The sequence below is a fragment of the Diabrotica virgifera genome, chromosome 10 (assembly GCF_917563875.1).
Source record: "Diabrotica virgifera virgifera chromosome 10, PGI_DIABVI_V3a".
NCBI classification, from domain to species: domain Eukaryota; kingdom Metazoa; phylum Arthropoda; class Insecta; order Coleoptera; family Chrysomelidae; genus Diabrotica; species Diabrotica virgifera.
This window is the reverse complement of record NC_065452.1, coordinates 27,123,405-27,144,052: the sequence shown is the minus strand read 5'-3', so window position 1 is coordinate 27,144,052 and position 20,648 is coordinate 27,123,405. Positions and strand designations below refer to the sequence as shown.

At 30.9% G+C, this 20,648-nt stretch overlaps 1 protein-coding gene and 2 long non-coding RNA genes across 3 annotated transcripts in view; 2 read left to right on the top strand and 1 right to left on the bottom strand.

Annotated features, from left to right (window-relative positions):
- The window catches only part of LOC126893306 (uncharacterized), a 217,402-nt gene that overhangs the window by 112,359 nt on the left and 84,395 nt on the right, over positions 1–20,648 (top strand). The window lies entirely within an intron of this gene.
- LOC126893303 (ubiquitin-conjugating enzyme E2 H) overlaps positions 1–20,648 on the top strand; it is a 93,061-nt gene that overhangs the window by 55,747 nt on the left and 16,666 nt on the right. The window contains exon 4 of the mRNA XM_050663340.1: positions 19,811–19,939. Coding sequence (XP_050519297.1) covers positions 19,811–19,939 — 129 coding nt within the window. The remainder of the gene's footprint in view (positions 1–19,810; positions 19,940–20,648) is intronic.
- On the bottom strand, positions 13,117–15,239 carry LOC126893305 (uncharacterized). Its single transcript, XR_007701129.1, has 2 exons — positions 15,006–15,239; positions 13,117–14,073 (listed from the first exon to the last, which is right to left on the bottom strand). It is a non-coding gene; the product is annotated as an uncharacterized LOC126893305 (long non-coding RNA).

The following is a 20,648-nucleotide window of genomic DNA, read 5'->3' as shown; positions in this document are numbered from 1 at the left end:
CATGTTTGGCGCACGGCCTAAACAGAGTTGCAGAGAAAGTTAGAATTGAATTTCCCAATGTAAACACCTTAATAAATAATGTAAAAAAAGTATTTCTGAAAGCACCACTACGTGTACAGGTATATAGGGAGATGCTTCCCGATATTCCTTTACCACCAGAACCAGTATTAACCAGATGGGGAGCTTGGCTTAAAAGTGCTATATTTTTATCTGAACACTACGACGACATCAAAAGCGTTATTTCAAGTTTTGATCCGACTTGTACCGCTATTGATAACTGTCAAAATATTTTTAAAGAAAAGTCTATTAAAAATCAATTGTTGTATATAAAATCGAATTTCGATATCATTGAAAGTTCAATTACAAAATTAGAGGCTCAAAATTTATGTCTTCACAATAGTATGTCTATTGTTGATTCGGTTAAACAGAAAATAACAAATCTGAATGGGGAAATTGGAGTAAAAATTAAAGATAAACTTGATGACGTTTTAAACAAAAATGAGGGTTTCACTTTATTGCGTTCAATAAATAATATAATCAATTTTGGAAACTTCGATGAAAATATTAATATGGATCCGTCTCTAATAGCAAAGTTTAAATATGCCCCAATTACATCTTGTGACGTTGAGAGATCTTTTTCTGCCTATAAACAAATATTAACAGATAGAAGACATAATATTAGTTTAGAAAATATGAATCAATATATGATTATTTATTGTAACAATAAAAATATGTAAATTTGTTTTATTGTACTCTTTTTATAATATTAGTTTAGAAAATATGAATCAATATTGTAACAATAAAAATATGTACATTTATTTTATTGTACTCTTATTTATCTTGTGGTCAAAATAAAATATTTTGCCGTTTTATTTGTCACAAAACCTGAAGTTAAAAAAATATATTAAGAAATAATAATACAATTTGGTTTAAATTCAAACCTATTTATTTATTTTTATTATTTTTTATTTATTTATGTATTTAACGTAAACCATAAAATTATTCATATAAAAATAAGTGCATATATAAATGCATATTTGCATGTTAATTGTGCATATTCAGCTTGTTTTAAAATGCATATTGCATGCATATTTTAGACATTTTTTAGTGCATATTTTCCAGTCTCTAATTATAACTTAACATTAATATTGTTTAATAATGTCTTATATTAAATTTTGAGCTATAATTCTCTTTCATTATGTTAGACCACCCATTACCATTACAGATTCATAAAAAACAAAAAATGGCAATTTTTGAGTTGTGATAGTCTTGCATTGATGGTGCGATGTCTAGTTGTTAAAGTACCTAACTTTTTTATTATCCAACATAAGCGAAACAAATGAAAAAACAGAACATGAAGAAAATCTGAGGCTATAGTTGGGTTTTAATTTCAGTATTTTATAAATGCTATATTAAATTTAAAATCAAAATGCAGTAGAAATAAACAAACCCAGACACGTTAAATGCTACTAGGAGCACTCCCGAATCATAATTTACAATGTACAGTAGAGCGTCGATAATCCGAACCCTGGTAATCCGAACGTTCGCTAGTCCGAACGCAAAAAAAAATTATAAAATTAAAAAATATGATCGCGGACCGAATTTTTTAATTTATTATGACAATATGGGCAAAATATGACCGCGGATTTTTGTTTTATTTATGCAGAAATACATACAATATATTTGTTTATTATGCAGGTGTTTTATTCCTAGTAACTAAAACGTATGTATGTACTATGTTTATGAGCTTTGTATGTATTTGGAACATATGTTCGATAATCCGAACAATTTGATAATCCGAACTACCCCTGTACCAATTAGTTCGGATTATCGACGCTCTACTGTATATACTTCGAAAATCATGATTTGGAATTTACAATGTATTATATTTTAAATTATGGTTCGGGAGTGCTCCTAGTACGTTAAATGCACGTGCCTTGGTTTGTTTATTTCTATTGCATCTTGATTTTAAATTTAGTATAGAATATTCTACAGGGTGATGTGAACTTTGAGATAAAAAACGCAGTTTGGTTCTTAAACCCGGTATACAATGAAAATTTACCTGTTTAGCAACAATATTATTACAGCGGTATTGATAAAGACTCAGACTATAACATATTATAAAAATCACTTAAATCGGCCAACAGGTTTAGGAAATACGAGACATCAGAAATGACCAAAATTTTAAGTGGGCGGATTTCTATGCACGCGAGTTTATTTTATGTCTACGTATTTATAATGCAAATAATAATTTTTTACAAATTTATTTTTAATGTTGATTTATAATTATTTAAATGAATTAAGGGTCAAATTTAATTTAGTAAGACTCAAATAAAAGTTTTTCCCTTCAACTTTGCAGAAAAAAATTGTAAAAACCTTTTAGTCCAGGGCGCATCTGTTTTGAGATGGACGTTGAGAGGTGACTCAAATTTTTTTGCAGAAATTGCTTGAAAATAAATCAAATAATAATATTTGAGTTATCCTCCCTCTCAAAAAGGTCCGGAACATTGTTTAAATAATCAAAATGTCAAAAATTAAACGAAAAATTCGATTTTTTTCTTCGTTTTTTGATTATAACTTTAAAAGTATTCATTTCCGAGAAAAGTTGTATTGACATAAAAGTTTCGTAATTAAATTTCCTACAATATAGAATTGGTTAAAAATTTTAAAAATAGTCACCCTAGTTGCAAAATAGCAATAATTGCGAAAAAACCATACAAAAACAAGTATTCGCATTTTACGTTTTTCAACCATTTATTCTACACTTAGACCTTCATATTTCACCCAGAAAAACTTTATGATACAGTAAAACAATACTGTAAATTTCATTAAGATCGGTTCAATAGATTTTGCAAAATAAATTTTGCAATCCAGCTTTCGCAAAAAAATTCATTTTTTCAAAATGTTATAGGACTGAAAATAAAGCAGATAGCAAGTTGAAATTTTTTTTGCTTATAGAAGTGTACTGTACCTTTCATTTGCGATATAAAAAATTAAAATTGATTAATTACCACGGCGTCAGAAAATTTTTGAAATAAACAATAATTTTTGGTGCTACGCGCAGGACAGCGGTGTTCGATTTACACAAGTTGATTTCCACCAAAATTTCTTCCAATCTTTATCTAATATATTATTTTTTTACTCTATATTTTGTTGTATTTTAATATTTTAATTCCACAAAAATCAAACTAATTTTATTATTGTGTGTGAAATATTGTTTAAACAATTGCATATGTTTAAAAATAATAAACTTTTATTATTTAAGTTAAAATATATGAACAAATAAAGTTTTTGCTAATAAAAGTGTTATTTCAAAGGATAGAGCATGTGTTTTTATTTTGCAATAAACAAATTTATTTATTTATATCGAAATGGAATAAAAATTAAAATGTATCAATCAATATCAAAGGTCATTGGAATGCCCAATCAGAGCAAACTATCCGCTGTCCTGCGCGTAGCACCAATAATTATTGTTTATTTAAAAAAATTCCTGACGCCGTGGTGTTAATCTATTTTGATTTTGCAAAATTGCAAATGAAAGGTACAGTACACTTCTATACGCAAAAAAATTTTCAACTTGCCATCTGCTTTATTTTTAGTCCTGTAACATTTTGAAAAAATGAATTTTTTTTTTACGAAAGCTGGATTGCAAAATTTATTTTGCAAAATCTATAGAACCTACCTTAATGAAATTTACAGTATTATTTTACTGTATCATAAAGTTTTTCATGGTGAAATATGAAGGTCCTAAGTCTAGCATAAATGGTTGAAAAACGTAAAATGCGAATACTTGTTTTTGTATGTTTTTTTCACAATTATTGCTATTTTGCAACAAGGGTGACTATTTTTTAAATTTATTACCAATTGTATACTGTAGGAAATTTAATTACGCAACTTTTATGTCAGTACAACTTTTCTCGGAAATGAATACTTTTAAAGTTATAATCAAAAAAACAAGAAAAATATCGAATTTTTCCTTAATTTTTTGACATTTTGATTATTTAAACAATGTTCCGGACGTTTTTGAGAGGGAGGATAACTCAAATATTATTATTTGATTTATTTTCAAGCAATTTCTGCAAAAAAATTTGAGTCACCTCTCAACATCCAAATGTACTATACAGATGCGCCCTGGTCTATTTATAAAAACATAAATTACCGCAGCAGTTTAAAAAATATAAAAAAATTAGCCATTTTTCATTATTTAAAAAATAATCCCCACCTTCCGTTTTCACCAAAACTTTAATATAAAATTTGTTCCAACTTTTGATTTTATTTTATTTTATAAACTTTCGTTTTAATTTTATCTTGAATATTAATGAACGCTTGAAAATGTAAACAAATCGATTACTTTTTTGTCGCAATCAATGTATACCTGCTGATAACAAATTCGAAAACATTATTCGGCAGACTGATATTTAGACGGGGCTGTATCGTCGCCCCCTTTAGCGAAATTATTCCGATTCGATTTTTTTGCACAAACTTACTCAAAAAGAGGTCCTTATATCAAAACCACAGGGTGCCAGGCGGTGCCGTGGTCGAAAAATTGTTTAAACAACAAATTCACAAAATTTTTTAGATAACTTGGGTTATTCTGAACAAAAAAGGTATCTTGTCATTTTTCTCTAAAATTGATCGTTGTCGAGTTAAAATTTTGTCGAAGTAAAAATTTTAAAAATGCAAAAATGGCCATTTTCAATTCTTAATAACTCGATTAAAAATTATAGTATAAAAGTTAGAAAGTGATCAAATCAAAGTGTAAAACCCCTCCTTCAAGATCCTGAAGAAATTTTCGTCATCATTGAAGTTATACTTCTTTAAGCACGAGGGTGAATTTTTACATTCCCTGGCGCATGCGCACACCGACAGTATGTTGTTAGTTGCTAAATCATCCAATTTATGTATGCAAGTAAGGTTTGAAAATAATATATTAGTGTTTTTAGTAAATATATTTATTATAATTTTTGTGTCTTTGTATTTGTCTTCCTTGGGAGTAAGATAATAAGTATTTTAAACATTTTTATATTTAATACTTCACTTGATCTATTCGTCACCGTCGTTTGTAATTACGTCCCAGATCCCAGAAGCCGTAAAAACAAAACCCTGATGGGTTATTGGTAGAGCATTCGACTACATAACGCGAAGATCCCGGGTTCAAATCCTGACACGGACGATTGTTATCCTTTTTTTTAATTGTTGGTGTTGTTTTAATAAAAAAAATTTGAAAGTGGTAATATTAAAATTAGTTTATTAATTAAATAAAATACAAATAAACTTTTAAGTATATTTATTTCGTTGAAATCATATAATAGAAGTATAACTTCTTACGTGCGTACAAAGTACACACACATTCTTTTTTTATTACAAAGCTGTTATTTTTAATTATTAACAATTAGCGCTATAGTCCAGACTGTACCGTCGCCATCGTTAGCGAAATTATTTCGATTAGATTTTTTTGCACAAACTTACTCAAAAAGATGGTGCTTATAACAAATCCATAGGGTGCCAGGCGGTACCTTGGTAGAAAAATTGTTTAAACAATTTTTTTTTAAACAAATTCACAAAAATAATTTTTTAACTTCGAACAAATTTTCTTAGATAATTTTGCCATTGTGTGGGTGTGACTTGAAGAAGGGGGTTGAGACTTGATTTGACGGTTGGACAAACAGAGTAAAATACAATAGACAAATAAAATAGACAAACTAGAGAAATTATTTTAAAACCAAGGAGATAACACCTTTAAGCTAGAAGAAGAGGTAAATGATGGACTAAAAATATGGAATATGGAAATGATGGAATAAAAAATAACTTTGTTCTGCAATAACAGAGCTAAAGGATGGCAAACCAGCAAGCCTCGATAATATACCAGCAAAACATCAAACTAATGGACCAAGAGCTGAACGTCGGAAAAACAAGTATTTTAAGACAACTGGTTCTTTAATATATTATTCCCTATGCTTCCTCGAACACCGTACCGGCCATCTGGCTACGGATACAGGTTGCGTTCATTACTGCGCAGCACACCTGTGCAGGTAAATATATCGAATTTAAAATTATTGTAAGACGAAAATTTTTTTTGTCATCACTTTTTAAACATTATTTGAAATATGAATTATAATTGCCAGACATTTCTGTGGTTTAAAAAGTAATGACAAAAAAATTTTTCGTCTTAATAATTATTTATGTACCAAGTCAGTAAAGTGATTCTTTATCGAACGAGTCTGATATTACGAGTAGAGGGAGCGAAGCGAGCAGGGCGAGTGACAGACGAGTTCCATAAAGAGTCTTTACTGACGGGGTGCATACCAAATTTGATCGCCAATCATAAAAAACATTAACACTTACTTAATTACATCCTTCTAATGAAAAAAGAGTGTGTGTACTTTGTACACACGTAAGAAGTTACACTTCTATTATTATGATTTCAACGAAATAAATATATTTTTAACAGTTTAATTGTATTTGTATTTAAATATTAAACTAATTTTAATACTTAAAATAATACCAAAAATTAAAAGTTTTTGAAAAATTAAAAAAACGTTAATAGTTATGTTATTGTTTATGAACTGTTATAGCTTTGCGCAGTTGTTTTTCTCATGATGAATCCTAGAAAATCTAAATAAATATATTTACTAACAAATTACGAGTAAATATATATCACCGTCCTATATACAGGGTGTCCCGAAAAGATTGGTCATAAATTATACCGCACATTCTGGGGTCAAAAATAGTTCGATTGAACCTAACTTACCTTGATACAAATGTCCTCATAAAAAAAGTTACAGCCCTTTGAAATTACAAAATGAAAGTCGATTGTTTTCAATATATCGAAAAGTATTAGATATTTTTTATTGAAAATGGACATGTATCATTCTTATGGCAGGAACATCTTAAAACAAAATTATAGTGAAATTTGTCCACCCCATAAAAAATTTATGGGGATTTTGTTCCCTTAAACCCCCCCCCCAAACTTTTGTGTACGTTCCAATTAATTCATTGTTGTGGTGCCATTAGTTAAACACAACGTTTTTAAAACTTTTTTGCCTCCTAGTATTTTTTCGATAAGCCAGTTTTTATCGAGATGCGGCTTCTTTTTCAATATATTTACGTAAACATTTTATGGGGGTTTTGTTCCTCCCAAATGTTTGTGTACGTTCCAATTAAACTATTATTGTGGTACCATTAGTTAAACACAGTGCTTTTAAGACTTTTGCCTCTTAGTCTTTTTTTTATAAGTCACCATTTATCGAGATGTAGCTTCTTTTTGAAAATATACCTAAAATTGTAAATTATAAATAAATTTTCAGATTATGAACAGGTCTCTATAACCGTACTTAACCATATACAAATATGTGGTGGATTCGACAAATTATATTCAAAATATCTCGATAAACACTGGCTTATCGAAAAAGTATTGAGAGGTAAAAAAGTTTTAGAAACAATGTGTTTAACTATTGGTGCCATAATAATAATTCAATTGGAACATACACAAAAGTTCGGGGGGGTTTAAGGGAACAAAACCCCATAAAATTTTTATGGGGTGCACAAATTTCACTTTAATTTTTTTTTAAGATGTTGCTGCCATAAAAATGCCACATGTGCATTTTCAATAAAAAATCTCTGAGAGTTTTCGATAAATGAAAAAAAATCGATTTTCATTTTGTAACTTCAAAGGGCTGTAACTTTTTTTGTGTGTACTATTATACAGGGTGTCCCAAAAGTAGTGGAACGGTCGAATATTTCGCGAACTAAACATCGGATCGAAAAACTGAAAAATACGTGTTCAATTATTTTCAAAAATCTATCCAATGACAACAAACACCAACCCCCACTACACCCCCTGGAGGTGGGGTGGAGGGTAACTTTAAAATCTCAAATGGAAACCCCTAGTTTTTCTTGCAGATTTGGATTCGTTACGTAAAAGTAAGCAACTTTTATTCAAGACATTTTTTCGAACTGTGGATAGATGGCGCTATAATTGAGAAAAACGATTTATCCTGATACCATAGGTAAATTATAGAAACGGTCTGATATCTTAAGAAATACACTTCCAAATGAGAAACCAAAAAAAATTTTTTTAATACTTTTCGAAAACCTATCGAATAACACTAAACATGACCCTCCAACCCACCCCCTGGAGGTGGGGTGGGGGGTAACTTTAAAATCTTAAATAGCAACCCCCACTTTTTATTACAGATTCGGATTCGTCATAAAAAATTAAGCAACATTTATTTGAAACATTTTTTAGAATTGTTGATAGATGGCGCTTTAATTGGAAAAATACGATTTATTAGCGTCATCTATCAGCAACTTTAAAAAATGTTTCGAATAAATGTTGTTTAATTTTTCATGACGAATTCGAATCTGCAATAAAAAGTGGGGGTTGCTATTTAAGATTTTAAATTTACCCCCACCCCGTCTCCAGGGGATGGGTTGGAGGGTCATTTTTGGTGTTTATCGATAGGTTTTCGAAAAATATTAGAAACCTGTTTTTTGGTTTCTCATTTAGAAATGTATTTCTCGAGATATTAGACCGTTTCTATAATTTACCTATGGTATCAGGTTAAATCGTTTTTCCCAATTATAGCGCCATCTATCCACAGTTCGAAAAAATGTCTTCAATAAAAGTTGCTTACTTTTACGTAGCGAATCCAAATCTGTAAGAAAAACTAGGGGTTTCCATTTGAGATTTTAAAGTTACCCCCCACCCCACCTCCAGGGGGTGTAGTGGGGGTTGGTGTTTGATGTCATTGGATAGATTTTTGAAAATGATTGAACAGGTATTTTTCAGTTTTTCGATCCGATGTTTAGTTCGCGAAATATTCGACCGTTCCACTACTTTTGGGACACCCTATATATAGGTAAGTGAGGTTCAATCAATCTATTTTTGACCCCGAAATCTGTGGTATAATTTATGACCAATCTTTTCGGGACACCCTGTATAATCGAATTAACAAAAACACAATTTCACACATTATTTGCATTAATACCTAACTTAAAAGATTTAAATTTTTTTTAAATTGTAGACGCAATAAAAATTTCGTGTGACAGTAATGACAATGCTTTTGCGTGATGGCCGGTTTCGATGTTTAATCGATAAGGTATGCTTTATTATCAAAAAATTTTACTAATTTGTGAACAAAGCTTATACAAAATAAAAAATACAATAAAAAACAAAAAATAATAAAAAACTACAAACAAAACAAAAACAGAAACAGACACCAAGTAAATGGCGTGATAGTAGTTGTTATCAATATTGAATACCTAATTACTAAATTTGCAAAATTTTGATTTATTTTGTATGAATGTAATTGCAAAATAGTACAGGATTTCACTTTTTGACATAAATTTAATTAATAATAACGTAAATTTTGTACAATATTTTTAATAATAAACTAAATAAATTTTAAGTTCACTCAAATAAATAATCGATTACTGCCATCGACCACTTACATTCAATCTCGGTTAATTTGATTAATCGCGGCAGATAAAGTAAAATTCTTCTTTCAATACAAAGTGTTACTTTGCTGCCGCAAATGAGGGCAAATGAGTACAATAATGAATGACTTTAGTGACGGTTGGCGATAAAATAATTTTTAAATTCAATATACAGGGTGATTGATTAGTGTGATAAAGCTCAGTAGATCCGCTATAGTAATATATAGCAATAAAAGTTAATAACAAAAATTGTAGCCAACTTTGAGCTTCACATTACAAAATTAGATAGAATGTCCGACAACATAGTGGCAGACCAAACCTATGTTTTTATAAATGGAACACCCTGTATTTTATTTTATATTCGAAATCTTCTTAACTTCCCCATCACAAAAATATAAAGGTTTGTTATGTTACATAGGGCTTTTACAAAGTTATAACCAATTTTCTATGAAAATCGTAACAAGTTCAGCTCCCTGTATAAATAAAAATAAGCACAACAGCAATGGTTTATTGGTGCAATACTTTTTTGTTGATTGTGAAAATGTTTAAGAATTGTTGATATTGCTAATTTTCTTTATATCGAATACAGGGTAAGTCAAAACGCAAGTACATTCTTTTCTCAGAAGTTTTAAATGGAATATAAATTTTGACAATAAAAAAAATGGCACCAATAAACCACTGCTGTTGTGCTTATTTTTATTTATACAGGGAGCTGAACTTATTACGATTTTCATAGAACATTGGTTATAACTTTGTAAATACCCTGTATAACATAACAAACCTTTGTATTTTTGTCATGGGGAAGTTAAGAAGATTTCGAATATAAAATAAAATATCCATTTTAAATGTTCCATTTAAAAATGTTCCATTAAAAAAAACAAAAGTTTGGTCTGCCACTATGTTATCGAACACCCTGTAAAATTCTAACTAATTTTGTAATGTGAAGCTCAAAGTTACTATATAGCGGATCTACTAAGCTTTATCGCACTAATTAATCACCCTGATTTTGTATTTACCTATACAGGTGTGCTGCGCAGTAATCAACGCAACCTGTATCAGCAGTCAGATGGCCGGTACGGTGTACGAGGAAGCATAGGGAACAATATATTAAAGAATCAGCTGTCTTAAAATACTTTCTCGAAAACGTTGCTAGTTCTTAGACTATAATGGACAACAAATCAATAGCATTAATCACAAAGATACTCAACAACATATACAACACTGGAGAAATGCCAACAGAAAGGCTTAAGTCTTAATTTGTTGCACATTCAAAAAACCAGAAGCCTAAAAACTTTTTTATTTATTTATTCATTGCTAATTTACAATCTACTTCAATAAAGTAATAAGTAAATATGATGTATGTTCTTGGCTTGTGGCAGGTGTCGTCCACTGACGACTCTCTGGAATTTACCTAGCAGCTAGGTCTTCTGGCCAAAGTCTTTTTAGGCATCTGTCAATCAGTGGAGGGTTGAATAATTCGTCTATGAGATAGTTTGGATGGTTTGCGCTGCGATTCATGTATCTTCTGGAGTGGTCAGCGATCACATCATTGAAAGGAATGATGAAAGGAATGTTGAGGTCTGCATGAAGGGTTTGGTTTGATACGTACCATGGGGCTTTAGCCAACATACGAATAGTCTTTGACTGGAATGTCTGTAGTATTTTGGTGATGGATGGTTTGCTACAGCCCCACAGCTCGATTCCATATGTCCACACTGGTTTGAGTATTGTTTTATAGATGGTCAGTTTGTTTTCTAATAAAAGTTGCGATCTGATGTTGATTAGTCAGCTCATATTTTTAATTTTTAGGTCGAGATGTCGTCGTTTGGCTGCAATATGTGATTTCCAAGTAAGTTTTTCGTCTAGATGAAGGCCCAGGTACTTTACTTCTGTTTTTATTGGTATAGGTGGATTATTTAGGTGTAGTTGTGGACATCTAATTCTTCGATTTGTGAAATTTACTTTACAAGATTTGTTTGTGTTGACCTTTATTTTCCAGCATCTAAGCCAGTATTCTAGTTCATTGAGATGCTTTTGCAATTTGTTAAATTATAATATTTCGTTGATGTCTGATGCTAGTATACCAGTGTCATCCGCAAATGTTGCCATTAGTGTATTTTCACTTATAGGAATATCAGCAGTGAATATTTGGTGAATCGGCCAAGTACACTGCCTTGAGGTACTCCGGATTTTATTTGGTGGTAGTTGGATAGAGTACCTTCGTATTTAACTTGGTAGTATCTGTCGGACAAATATGATTTAAGGAAGAGATAGATTTGGTCAGTTAGCTGAGTTTTTATTTTGAAGAGATGACCCTCGTGCCACACTCGATCAAATGCTTGCTGTATATCGAGGAATGCTGACAGACAGATTTGTTTCCCTTCTAGGCTGGAAAATAGCATAGTCTCAGGAGGCTATTAAAAATAATAGTTATTAAGACGACACCTTTTCTTGGGAGAGATTTCGCCAGTTATAAGGTCAAATCCTGGAGCTTTATGACGGTTAAGTAGGTTGATTTCGTTACGGACTTCGTTTGGTGAGAAATATGTTTGTGGTAATAATAGCTGACAGGGTGCATTAAGGAAGTCTCTAATTTTCTCGTCGTTAATATCGTTGGCCTGTGGGGTGAAGAAGACGGTTGATAGATGTTCTGCAAATCTGTTGGATTTTTTTGTATCTGATCGAGCCCAGGTTCCGTCATTTTTCCTAATTGGTGATTTCATTACTACCGGTTTTTTTGAATTTCTTTGTGGCTTTCCAAAGACAGTTTTCGTCAAGAGAAAGGTTTGTGACATATCTTTCAAAGGATTCGTTTTTGGCTGTTTGGATAGCGGAATGAGAATGAGCGTAAAAATACGAAGAATACTATACAATAAGCCTCATGAGTCATCTCCTAAAATTGTTCCTAAAGATAATCCATAAGATAATTTAGAAGTTCTCTTCTTCCAGAGATGCAGAGATGTCAATTGCGACGTATTCGCATGTTTGGTTGATTATGAGAAAGCGTTTGATCGAGTACAGCCCTCCAAGATGCAAATACTAAAAGAAGCAGGAATTAACTGATGGATTCGACCGTTACTTGATGGAAATTTGTAACAAAAAAGAAAAACTTCTGTTGGAGTGAAAATAAAGAGAATGATATTATACTCCAACAGAAGTAAGGAAAAAGAAAGAACCTAGATGTAGCTAATAGTACAAAAATGGGAATTGAAAGAAACTGGCTTCTCGTTGGAGAAGCTGAAGTAACAAAATACTACTTTTCAGTAGTATTAGTAGAGGAAGATGCAAAGATGAAGAAGAAAGTGGGATGGACCAATTTTTAAAGAAGTATGAATAAACAGAGGCAAATTGAGTGGAGTTAGGCTAGCTAGATATGCAAGAGAACGATAACTTGACACTCAAGGATAGATACGGCCAATTTTGCATGCCTTCCGAAGACGGTAGCTCTAAGTAGATAGTGATAATGACTAAGAATGGAAATATTAAGATAAGAATAATGTACTGAACCTGAATAAAGATGAATAATTGCTAAAGAAGAACAATTGAACAAAACCAAACAAATCATGGGCGCCAAGAAAATGATCTTCGATTACTCTCCCAGGTATCTTACACTGCTGTCAAATATTAAATATATAAGTAAATGTAAATATAAAGGAATAATAAGAATAAATGATATACAAAATAAATAAATATTTATTAAAAATAACTACTAGATCTTTAACAATCTCGGAGTTAAACCAAATGCATATTATGTGACTCTAAAAGACAAAAGTTATGGTTTATACTATTATGCATATCTAATATAACAACAGTCATGTTATATATTACAAAATTATATACCTGTTACTTATATATAGGGTACAACTCACATGAGACTACCTTCACCAAATGGTTGTAGTACGCTTGCTACGTACAACTAAATTAAAACCCGAAAAATATGACTAATAATATAAAACAGCAGGCACAAGCCTGACTATGACTAAGTAAAAATACAATACAATGAATTAAGCAAAATTAAATATACAAATGAATGAAAGTTTTAGAAATGAAGTTAAGATAAATACCTAAATGAAGACTGAATTAACCGAACAAATGGAATAAAGCGAATAAACAATAAAGTATCTGGGAAACAAGCAACTAATACAACCAAATTTATATAATGACATGAAATCGACCTAAATAAACAATAATATGTCAAAAGTAATACCTTTTTTTGGCAAATACGCCGAGCACAACGTACAATACTGCAAAATTATACATGTTTGGGAACTTACCAAACCTATAATATATGTACCTATATCAAAAACCAAATAAATGCAAGCTAAATCTTAAGAAAAATAATTAATAAACATAATGCATTAACCAAATGTCTGTGATATGAATTATAATAGTTACTCAAGGCACAACACTAAATGTTCCCAAAACAAACCCAAACGACTCCTAAAGAGGCTGCGGTTACATCCCCGAAAATCAGCACCAGGATCCCATGCCTCCTGTAGGCCCAGGTGCCAAGACGAAAATTGAGCTGGAACGCTCCAATAGCTTGTTCCCAAATTGACATATTCCCATAGTGACTTATGGTTGGAGATTGGCCTCTCGGTGTTTTGAGGTGTTTTTAAGTTTTCCCATGAGTGACTAAAACAAACACAATTCCCGTTTACTTCAATTTCTTAAGTGTACGGAAAAAAAGTCCAAGGAAAGATAGAAGAAACACTAAGAAAGTGTTGATAGATAGTAATGTAAAAAAAGCCATTAGTTAAACACCAAAAAAATTACTGAATTATTGAAGTCTTGACAAAATTTGACCTTGGCAAGAATTTATCTGATAATTTCTAATTACCGACAGGTGGATTTGGGATTTAAATACAGAACAAATATGATTTCTTTAAACTAATTGTAGGATACCTATTAATATGTTGGAATACAATGATAAAATTACGATAAAGATACAGATTAATAGCTAAAAATTAAGGTTAGGATTTTCTCGGAATGAATATTATAGTATTTCTCATGATCATTTTTCAGTGCGTAACAAATGATAGGAAAAAGGGTAAGTCCGTGATAATACACATTTATGACATTTATTCTAACATGACATTTTAGTTAAATCTGACAGTTGTCACATTTTATTTTCAATTTGGAATAAAAACAAATCAAAAGTGTTTCTTGCATTTATAAAATGGTATTTTCTTTGTTTTGTATAGTCTTATAAATTATACAGATTATATTTGTAATATTATTATCTAATTAAAAAAAAATTATTTTTTTATTATGGCGCCATCTATCGACAACTAGAATAACTAGAATAAATGTTATAAAAATGTTACCGACGAAATGTAATCACCGACGTGCCTTTTTTCTGTCACATACAATTTAATGCGTTAGAAAGAAATCGAAAAACTGTGACGCACTGAAAGATGATCATGAGAAATACTGTACTTAAAAGATATTGGAATAATAATTAAAAGATACCTACTAAATTCACTGAATAAATGTACTTATCATAAGATTTACTTGGAAAAATTATATATGTCACAAGGAAATGACAGTTATAAAAAAAAATTTACCATGTGGCGATGATTTTATGCAGAAAACCCCATTGTATGGATTACTCATTTCTTCCCAAATACTCCAGATTACATTTGGTGATATATACTTCCAAATTCACATATTTTAAAATAAAAACGAGGTCTAAATTCCAAACTTGACCTAAACTGGCCACACACCACTCGTCAATCTCCGAACCAAAAGTGACGCGAGACGCGAGATTTCTCTCTACCTCAAAATTAAGACTCGGAACACGAAATCATATTCACCACTACCAACCCACGAAACTAACAGGTAGTTTTAAGTGTGTTGAGGTATGGCGTCATACAAATCAACCAATGATATCACACATAATTAGGTGTGGCATCGTTGCAAGAAATTTTAAAAATAGATAATAATTAGAAATAGTTAATTACGCGAAAATAAGAGAAATTAATTAAGAGATCAAGAGAAAATAATTATAAAAATATTAAAAGAATTCAAAAATGATTTCGTAACGTCAAACCGTTACAAATTCATTTTTTCTAACAATAAAACACTGAAAACTTTTGTGCCCAATACTTCCACAAAATTTATTATAACTCATTATATAAATTGGCACTACAGCTGTTTCGGCAGAGTGCCTTTCTCAAGTGATTTATTTTACTATGTGTCTGCATTTTAAAGTCTAACTGAAAAAGTTGAGGAGTGGGGAACTTTTTGTCTCCAGGTGGTCATTCACAATTATTATATCTGTATTTTTTAATTTATTTATTTTCACTAGATTCTAATAATGATAGCTTAACGCCATTATTTTGAATATGAAGAATTTGAAACTACATATTCATTAATAGAATGATTATGTACTAGAATCTGTCACTCCCAGGTATTGGAAGTGGTTTACCTGTTCTATTGTTTCTCCATTAATTTGTATGTTTATTACGGGTTGTTCTTGTGCTACTACCGTAATCTTCGTTTTGCGTGTGTTTATTTTCATCCCATGTCTATTTAATACCTCGTTCCATATGTGTAAATTATTTCTCAGATCTTCCTCTTTACATGCCATAACAACTACATCATCAGCAATTTTTAGTTTGCGTGTTATCGCTTCTTTATTCTTTTATCAATTTATTATTTTTTGTACTCCATATCCATTTTTCTCTATTGATTATTAGTTTTTGATATCCTATTTTTACGTTCTTGTTTTCTTCTCTCTTTTCTTCTGCAATTATTTTGAGTTTATTTTGGATTGCTATTTCTTTTACAGTCAGATATATAAACTTGTTTGTGTTTTTTTCTCATTAGTAGCGTTTTGTTTTTCATTATTTCCAATTTCTTTGGGAAGTTATCTACTTTGACCAAGTATGTTTTGTTCTTGATTTTTCTTACTTTTGCATTATTGATTTCAACTTTTAATTCCTTATCGACAAAGTTTTATTTAGTTCTATGATTATATTGTTTTTCCTGTTTTCCCTATCACTCGTATTCTATTCTATTTTCTACTTCCTCTCAGTGGCGGCTCGTGGCCTTGGAGACAGGGTCGGCAAGGTTTTTTTGTCGCCTCATATAGGTATACCATCAAACTAAAAGGCCTAAATCATCATAGGAGATTTTGTTGTTTTTTGTTTTTTTTTATTTGATGTACTTGAATTCTCTCTTGTTTCATGGTGTTTCGACAATACGTGTTGATTCTTTTGAGACAAGATAAATCCCGTTTATTTGAGGCAGAAATTGGTGGTAGTGGTGATAAGAAAATTGATGAACAGTTTGTTATAATGAATTGCGGTACTTACTACATAGAATTATACATAATACATACATATTTTGTAACTTATCCCACTTTCTGAAAATATTTGGATCGGCATAATTTTTAAGTACCTAACTTGTTATAATAAATATCTTAAAAATTCTTTGGCAAAGGTAACTTTTAAATTTTGAATCGTCAAAGAGGTCGAAAATTTGCAAATCTTCAAAATTCGAAAAACGAGTATCTATTTGCATATATTAGTAGGTATCCAAAATTTCAAGATATACCTACTCGTTTTTCGAGATATGTATCATGTTGTCTTTTTTTTGATGGTTCGGAAATATCAAGCGAATCCAAAATGTCACTGCGTATATATTGGAAACTACTATCATTACGAAAATCTCTGAGATTTTGCACCAGCTTTCGTATTCTATTTTTTGAATAAATAATGTCAGTTGACTGATTTTGAACAATAATGAATATCTTGGGCAAACTCTGTCTTAAAAATATTTAAAAGAATATTAAAAGAGTAATTATTTAATAAAGTTCTCAAACCGATTGCTTCACGGATCGAGGTATCGCCAATTTAAAAATCGTCGCCTTCGATAATAGAATCAAAAACTTCCAAAAGCTGTTCACGAAAATCTGCTACAGATACTAAAACTACCAGAGATAATCTGCTTAGATAAAACTAACCGAGATTTAAAATTTCATCGCGTCTGACAAACTGTTCGCTTTTTTTTTTAACAAATTCGTTCTAAAGCAGTAATCCGTTTAGGTGAGCTAAACTGGCAAGAAAAGACGATATTCTTTATTATTTTACACGTATCATGCAAAAATAAATTCATTATATGCGCATAATAGTGAGTAAATAAAGCTTGTGATGCAATATGTAGTTTTAACTTTTGACTGGAGACCATTCAATTCACCACACATCACAGCAACGCCATCATAAGATTGCCCCAGTTTGCCCTACCAATTTATTTTTGATATCAAAAAATTTTGATGTGTTCTTTAAAACACCAAAAATATATTCTGCCTTATTGCTTTTACTCACGTCTCTAAAACCTAAAAACCTCTCATAAATATTACCACGTAACGCGTATCGAACAACAATAATTGATAATTGTGAATGACATGATAATCAGAAGTTTCATCTACTTCCAGCGAAAAGCAAATGGTTTTCTAAATCTCAGATTCAATAACGTTATTCAAAATATAACTATTTGAATATATGTATTAGTTCATTCTGTATTACGAATACACTTCGAATCAGAAAGTAAATATTTCTAAAACAATTTCATTATTTTCTCTGTAATTACTTTGATTTTTAACAAATGCTTCGATCCATCATGTCCACTAAATGATAATTCCTGACAACTTAAAAAAGTTACAATATCAATTAAACGACGTAAAACGGCGTGATTATTTTTGACAATTTCTGCCGATGCGATCTGGCGGTGCCAAATGAAACACCGACCGGCAGATTTAAATATGCCGTACCTGCCGCTTAATGCATACGGAGAGAATGTATGTTCGCTTGCTCATCGACTTGAGTTTTACGCGTAAGTCGTCAAGCTACGGATGAGTTGGGTACGGCTAGCCGAAAAGTCAGATGAATGGCTCGGATCATTCATTTTTTGAGCAGTCTGTTATGCGCAGGGATCACTTAACGCTCGGATTGATCAAATCCTTTTAAAAACTATGAATAAAATTTAGTCTGTATTATCTGACAGATTTTTTTTACTTCACAGATACACATATTTAAAAAATCTATCTATATAAATGTGTGGGTCGACACTGCCGACCCTGACCGGCCGCCACTGCTTCCTCTATGTAGTTCATTTTAGCTCGTATTTCCTTTATTTCGTTTTTCATCTGCAAATTTTCTTCTATTAGTCTTTTTATTTCATCCTTTTACATCTTGCTCATTTCTTTCATTTCTCCGATCAGATCTCTTGTTTCTTTCATCATTTCCTCTCCATTTTCGGCTACCAGTTCCTTTATGAATTCTTTAATTTTTATTATTTGTTCTTTTTTAAAACTTATATTTACTTGATATTGTTTTATTCAATACTACTCTGTTGCTGTATTGTGTGTTGCCTGCTCTATCGGCGTAATAGCTATGTAAATACTTTTCGGTTACCGTTCAGTTTGTTTACGTTGTGCACGTCAGGCGTAATATATTTGGCACAAATCAACTTTTCGGATGTCAAATATCTATTCAGGCGTACAAATTTCAAGGTTAGTTCTACTACTCTTATCACTATATTGTTCGATTTTTATTATTAATGATTTTGACTTACTTTATCTTGTTTTCGATTCTTATTTCACTCACATTCACTACGTTAATTAATTTAAAAAGAAATTTGGCCACCCTGTATAAATAATTATGTTAATTAAATGTATGATTTGAATTGTTAATGTTTATATTACTGAATAGAGAATTGAATAACCTTTCAAATGAGCTAGCACACAATTCATATTCTCACTTAAAAATATCATCGATTACGTTATTACCACCAGATGGATGACGTCACTAGTATGATATATATGCCAAAAAATCATAATTTAAAAGTAAAAATCGACCTGCTTCGAGGTTTATTTCCAAAATCGCCAATTCACGAAAAAATAAATGTATTCCTTTCAGTTGCACCATACTGTATACAATAGGGCGGAAATCACTAATAGAATAAAATTATTTCTGTTAATGTTTTAAAACGTCATAAAAACACTGAGATCCGTCAATTTTTATATATAAATTTGCGATTTTTAAACATCAATTGTACTTGTACAGAGTGATTCACTCAAGCCTAGCATAGTCCATAAGCTTTGTCTTTAATGGGACATCCTTTATATTTTTGTAAAAGCTGCGTAACAACCTGATGTCAACGAACTATGTCATGTAGCGTCTATTATGAATTTATGAATAATATAGGGTGAAATTTTGAAATTATAAAGTGTGGAAACCACTTCTGGAATAAAAATTGGTGTGTCCTTATTTTAGAAAATTGTAAGAACCGATGGGACAAATGTGTCTCCGAAAATCATTTCGGGTATTCTCACCTGATTAATTATTTAATTTTCATATTGTTTTAGATCTATCAAATATATTCGAATCGTTTCTTCCGCAACTATTAACCTACCCCAATCCAATTGATCCACTCAACGGAGATGCAGCTGCGATGTATCTTCATAAGCCTGAAGAATACAAAAAGAAAGTACAAGGTATGTTTTAAGAGTTCTTTTTCTCATTTTTGGATAATATCATTCACGTCAAGTTTATATTAAATAATTTCCATAACTTGTGGTTTTGTTCGGCGAATGGTATACATATCTGATAAAGAACAACATTCAGAATATTGGAATTTTTAAATAAAAATATCACTTCATGTAATAGTTTCAATGCTGCTCTCTAATAAACTGCTCAAAAGTTATGCTCATTTTTATAGTTGATTTCTTCGTGAACAGATTAGCGGATTCCACTAATTTTTTTATTATTATTCTAGATTTTTCTTTAGTATTTATACAGTTGTGCAAAGGTTTACTCAAACTTCTTTTTTGTACTTATACCGGGTGGAAGAAAAATGTTTTTATTGTGTTAAGTTTGAGACACCCTGTAGGGAGGACGAGGTATAGTCGGTTCGCTAAACTCAGACACAACTGGCTAGTGATTTTAGTAAGTAATTTTGCCAATTTCGTAAAATTGGCAAAAAAATAATTACTAAATAGTTAATAAATACTAAATAGTTAGTAATTTTGCCAATTTTAGCAAAATTGGCCAAAAACAAAAAAATTACCTACTAAAATCACTAGCCAGTTGTGTCTGAGTTTAGCGAACAGACCATACAAATGTGAGTATACCTCAGAATCGTATTGTAATCTTATATTTTGTGAACATTTTGTTTTTTGAATGTCCCTGATACCTTTAGAAACA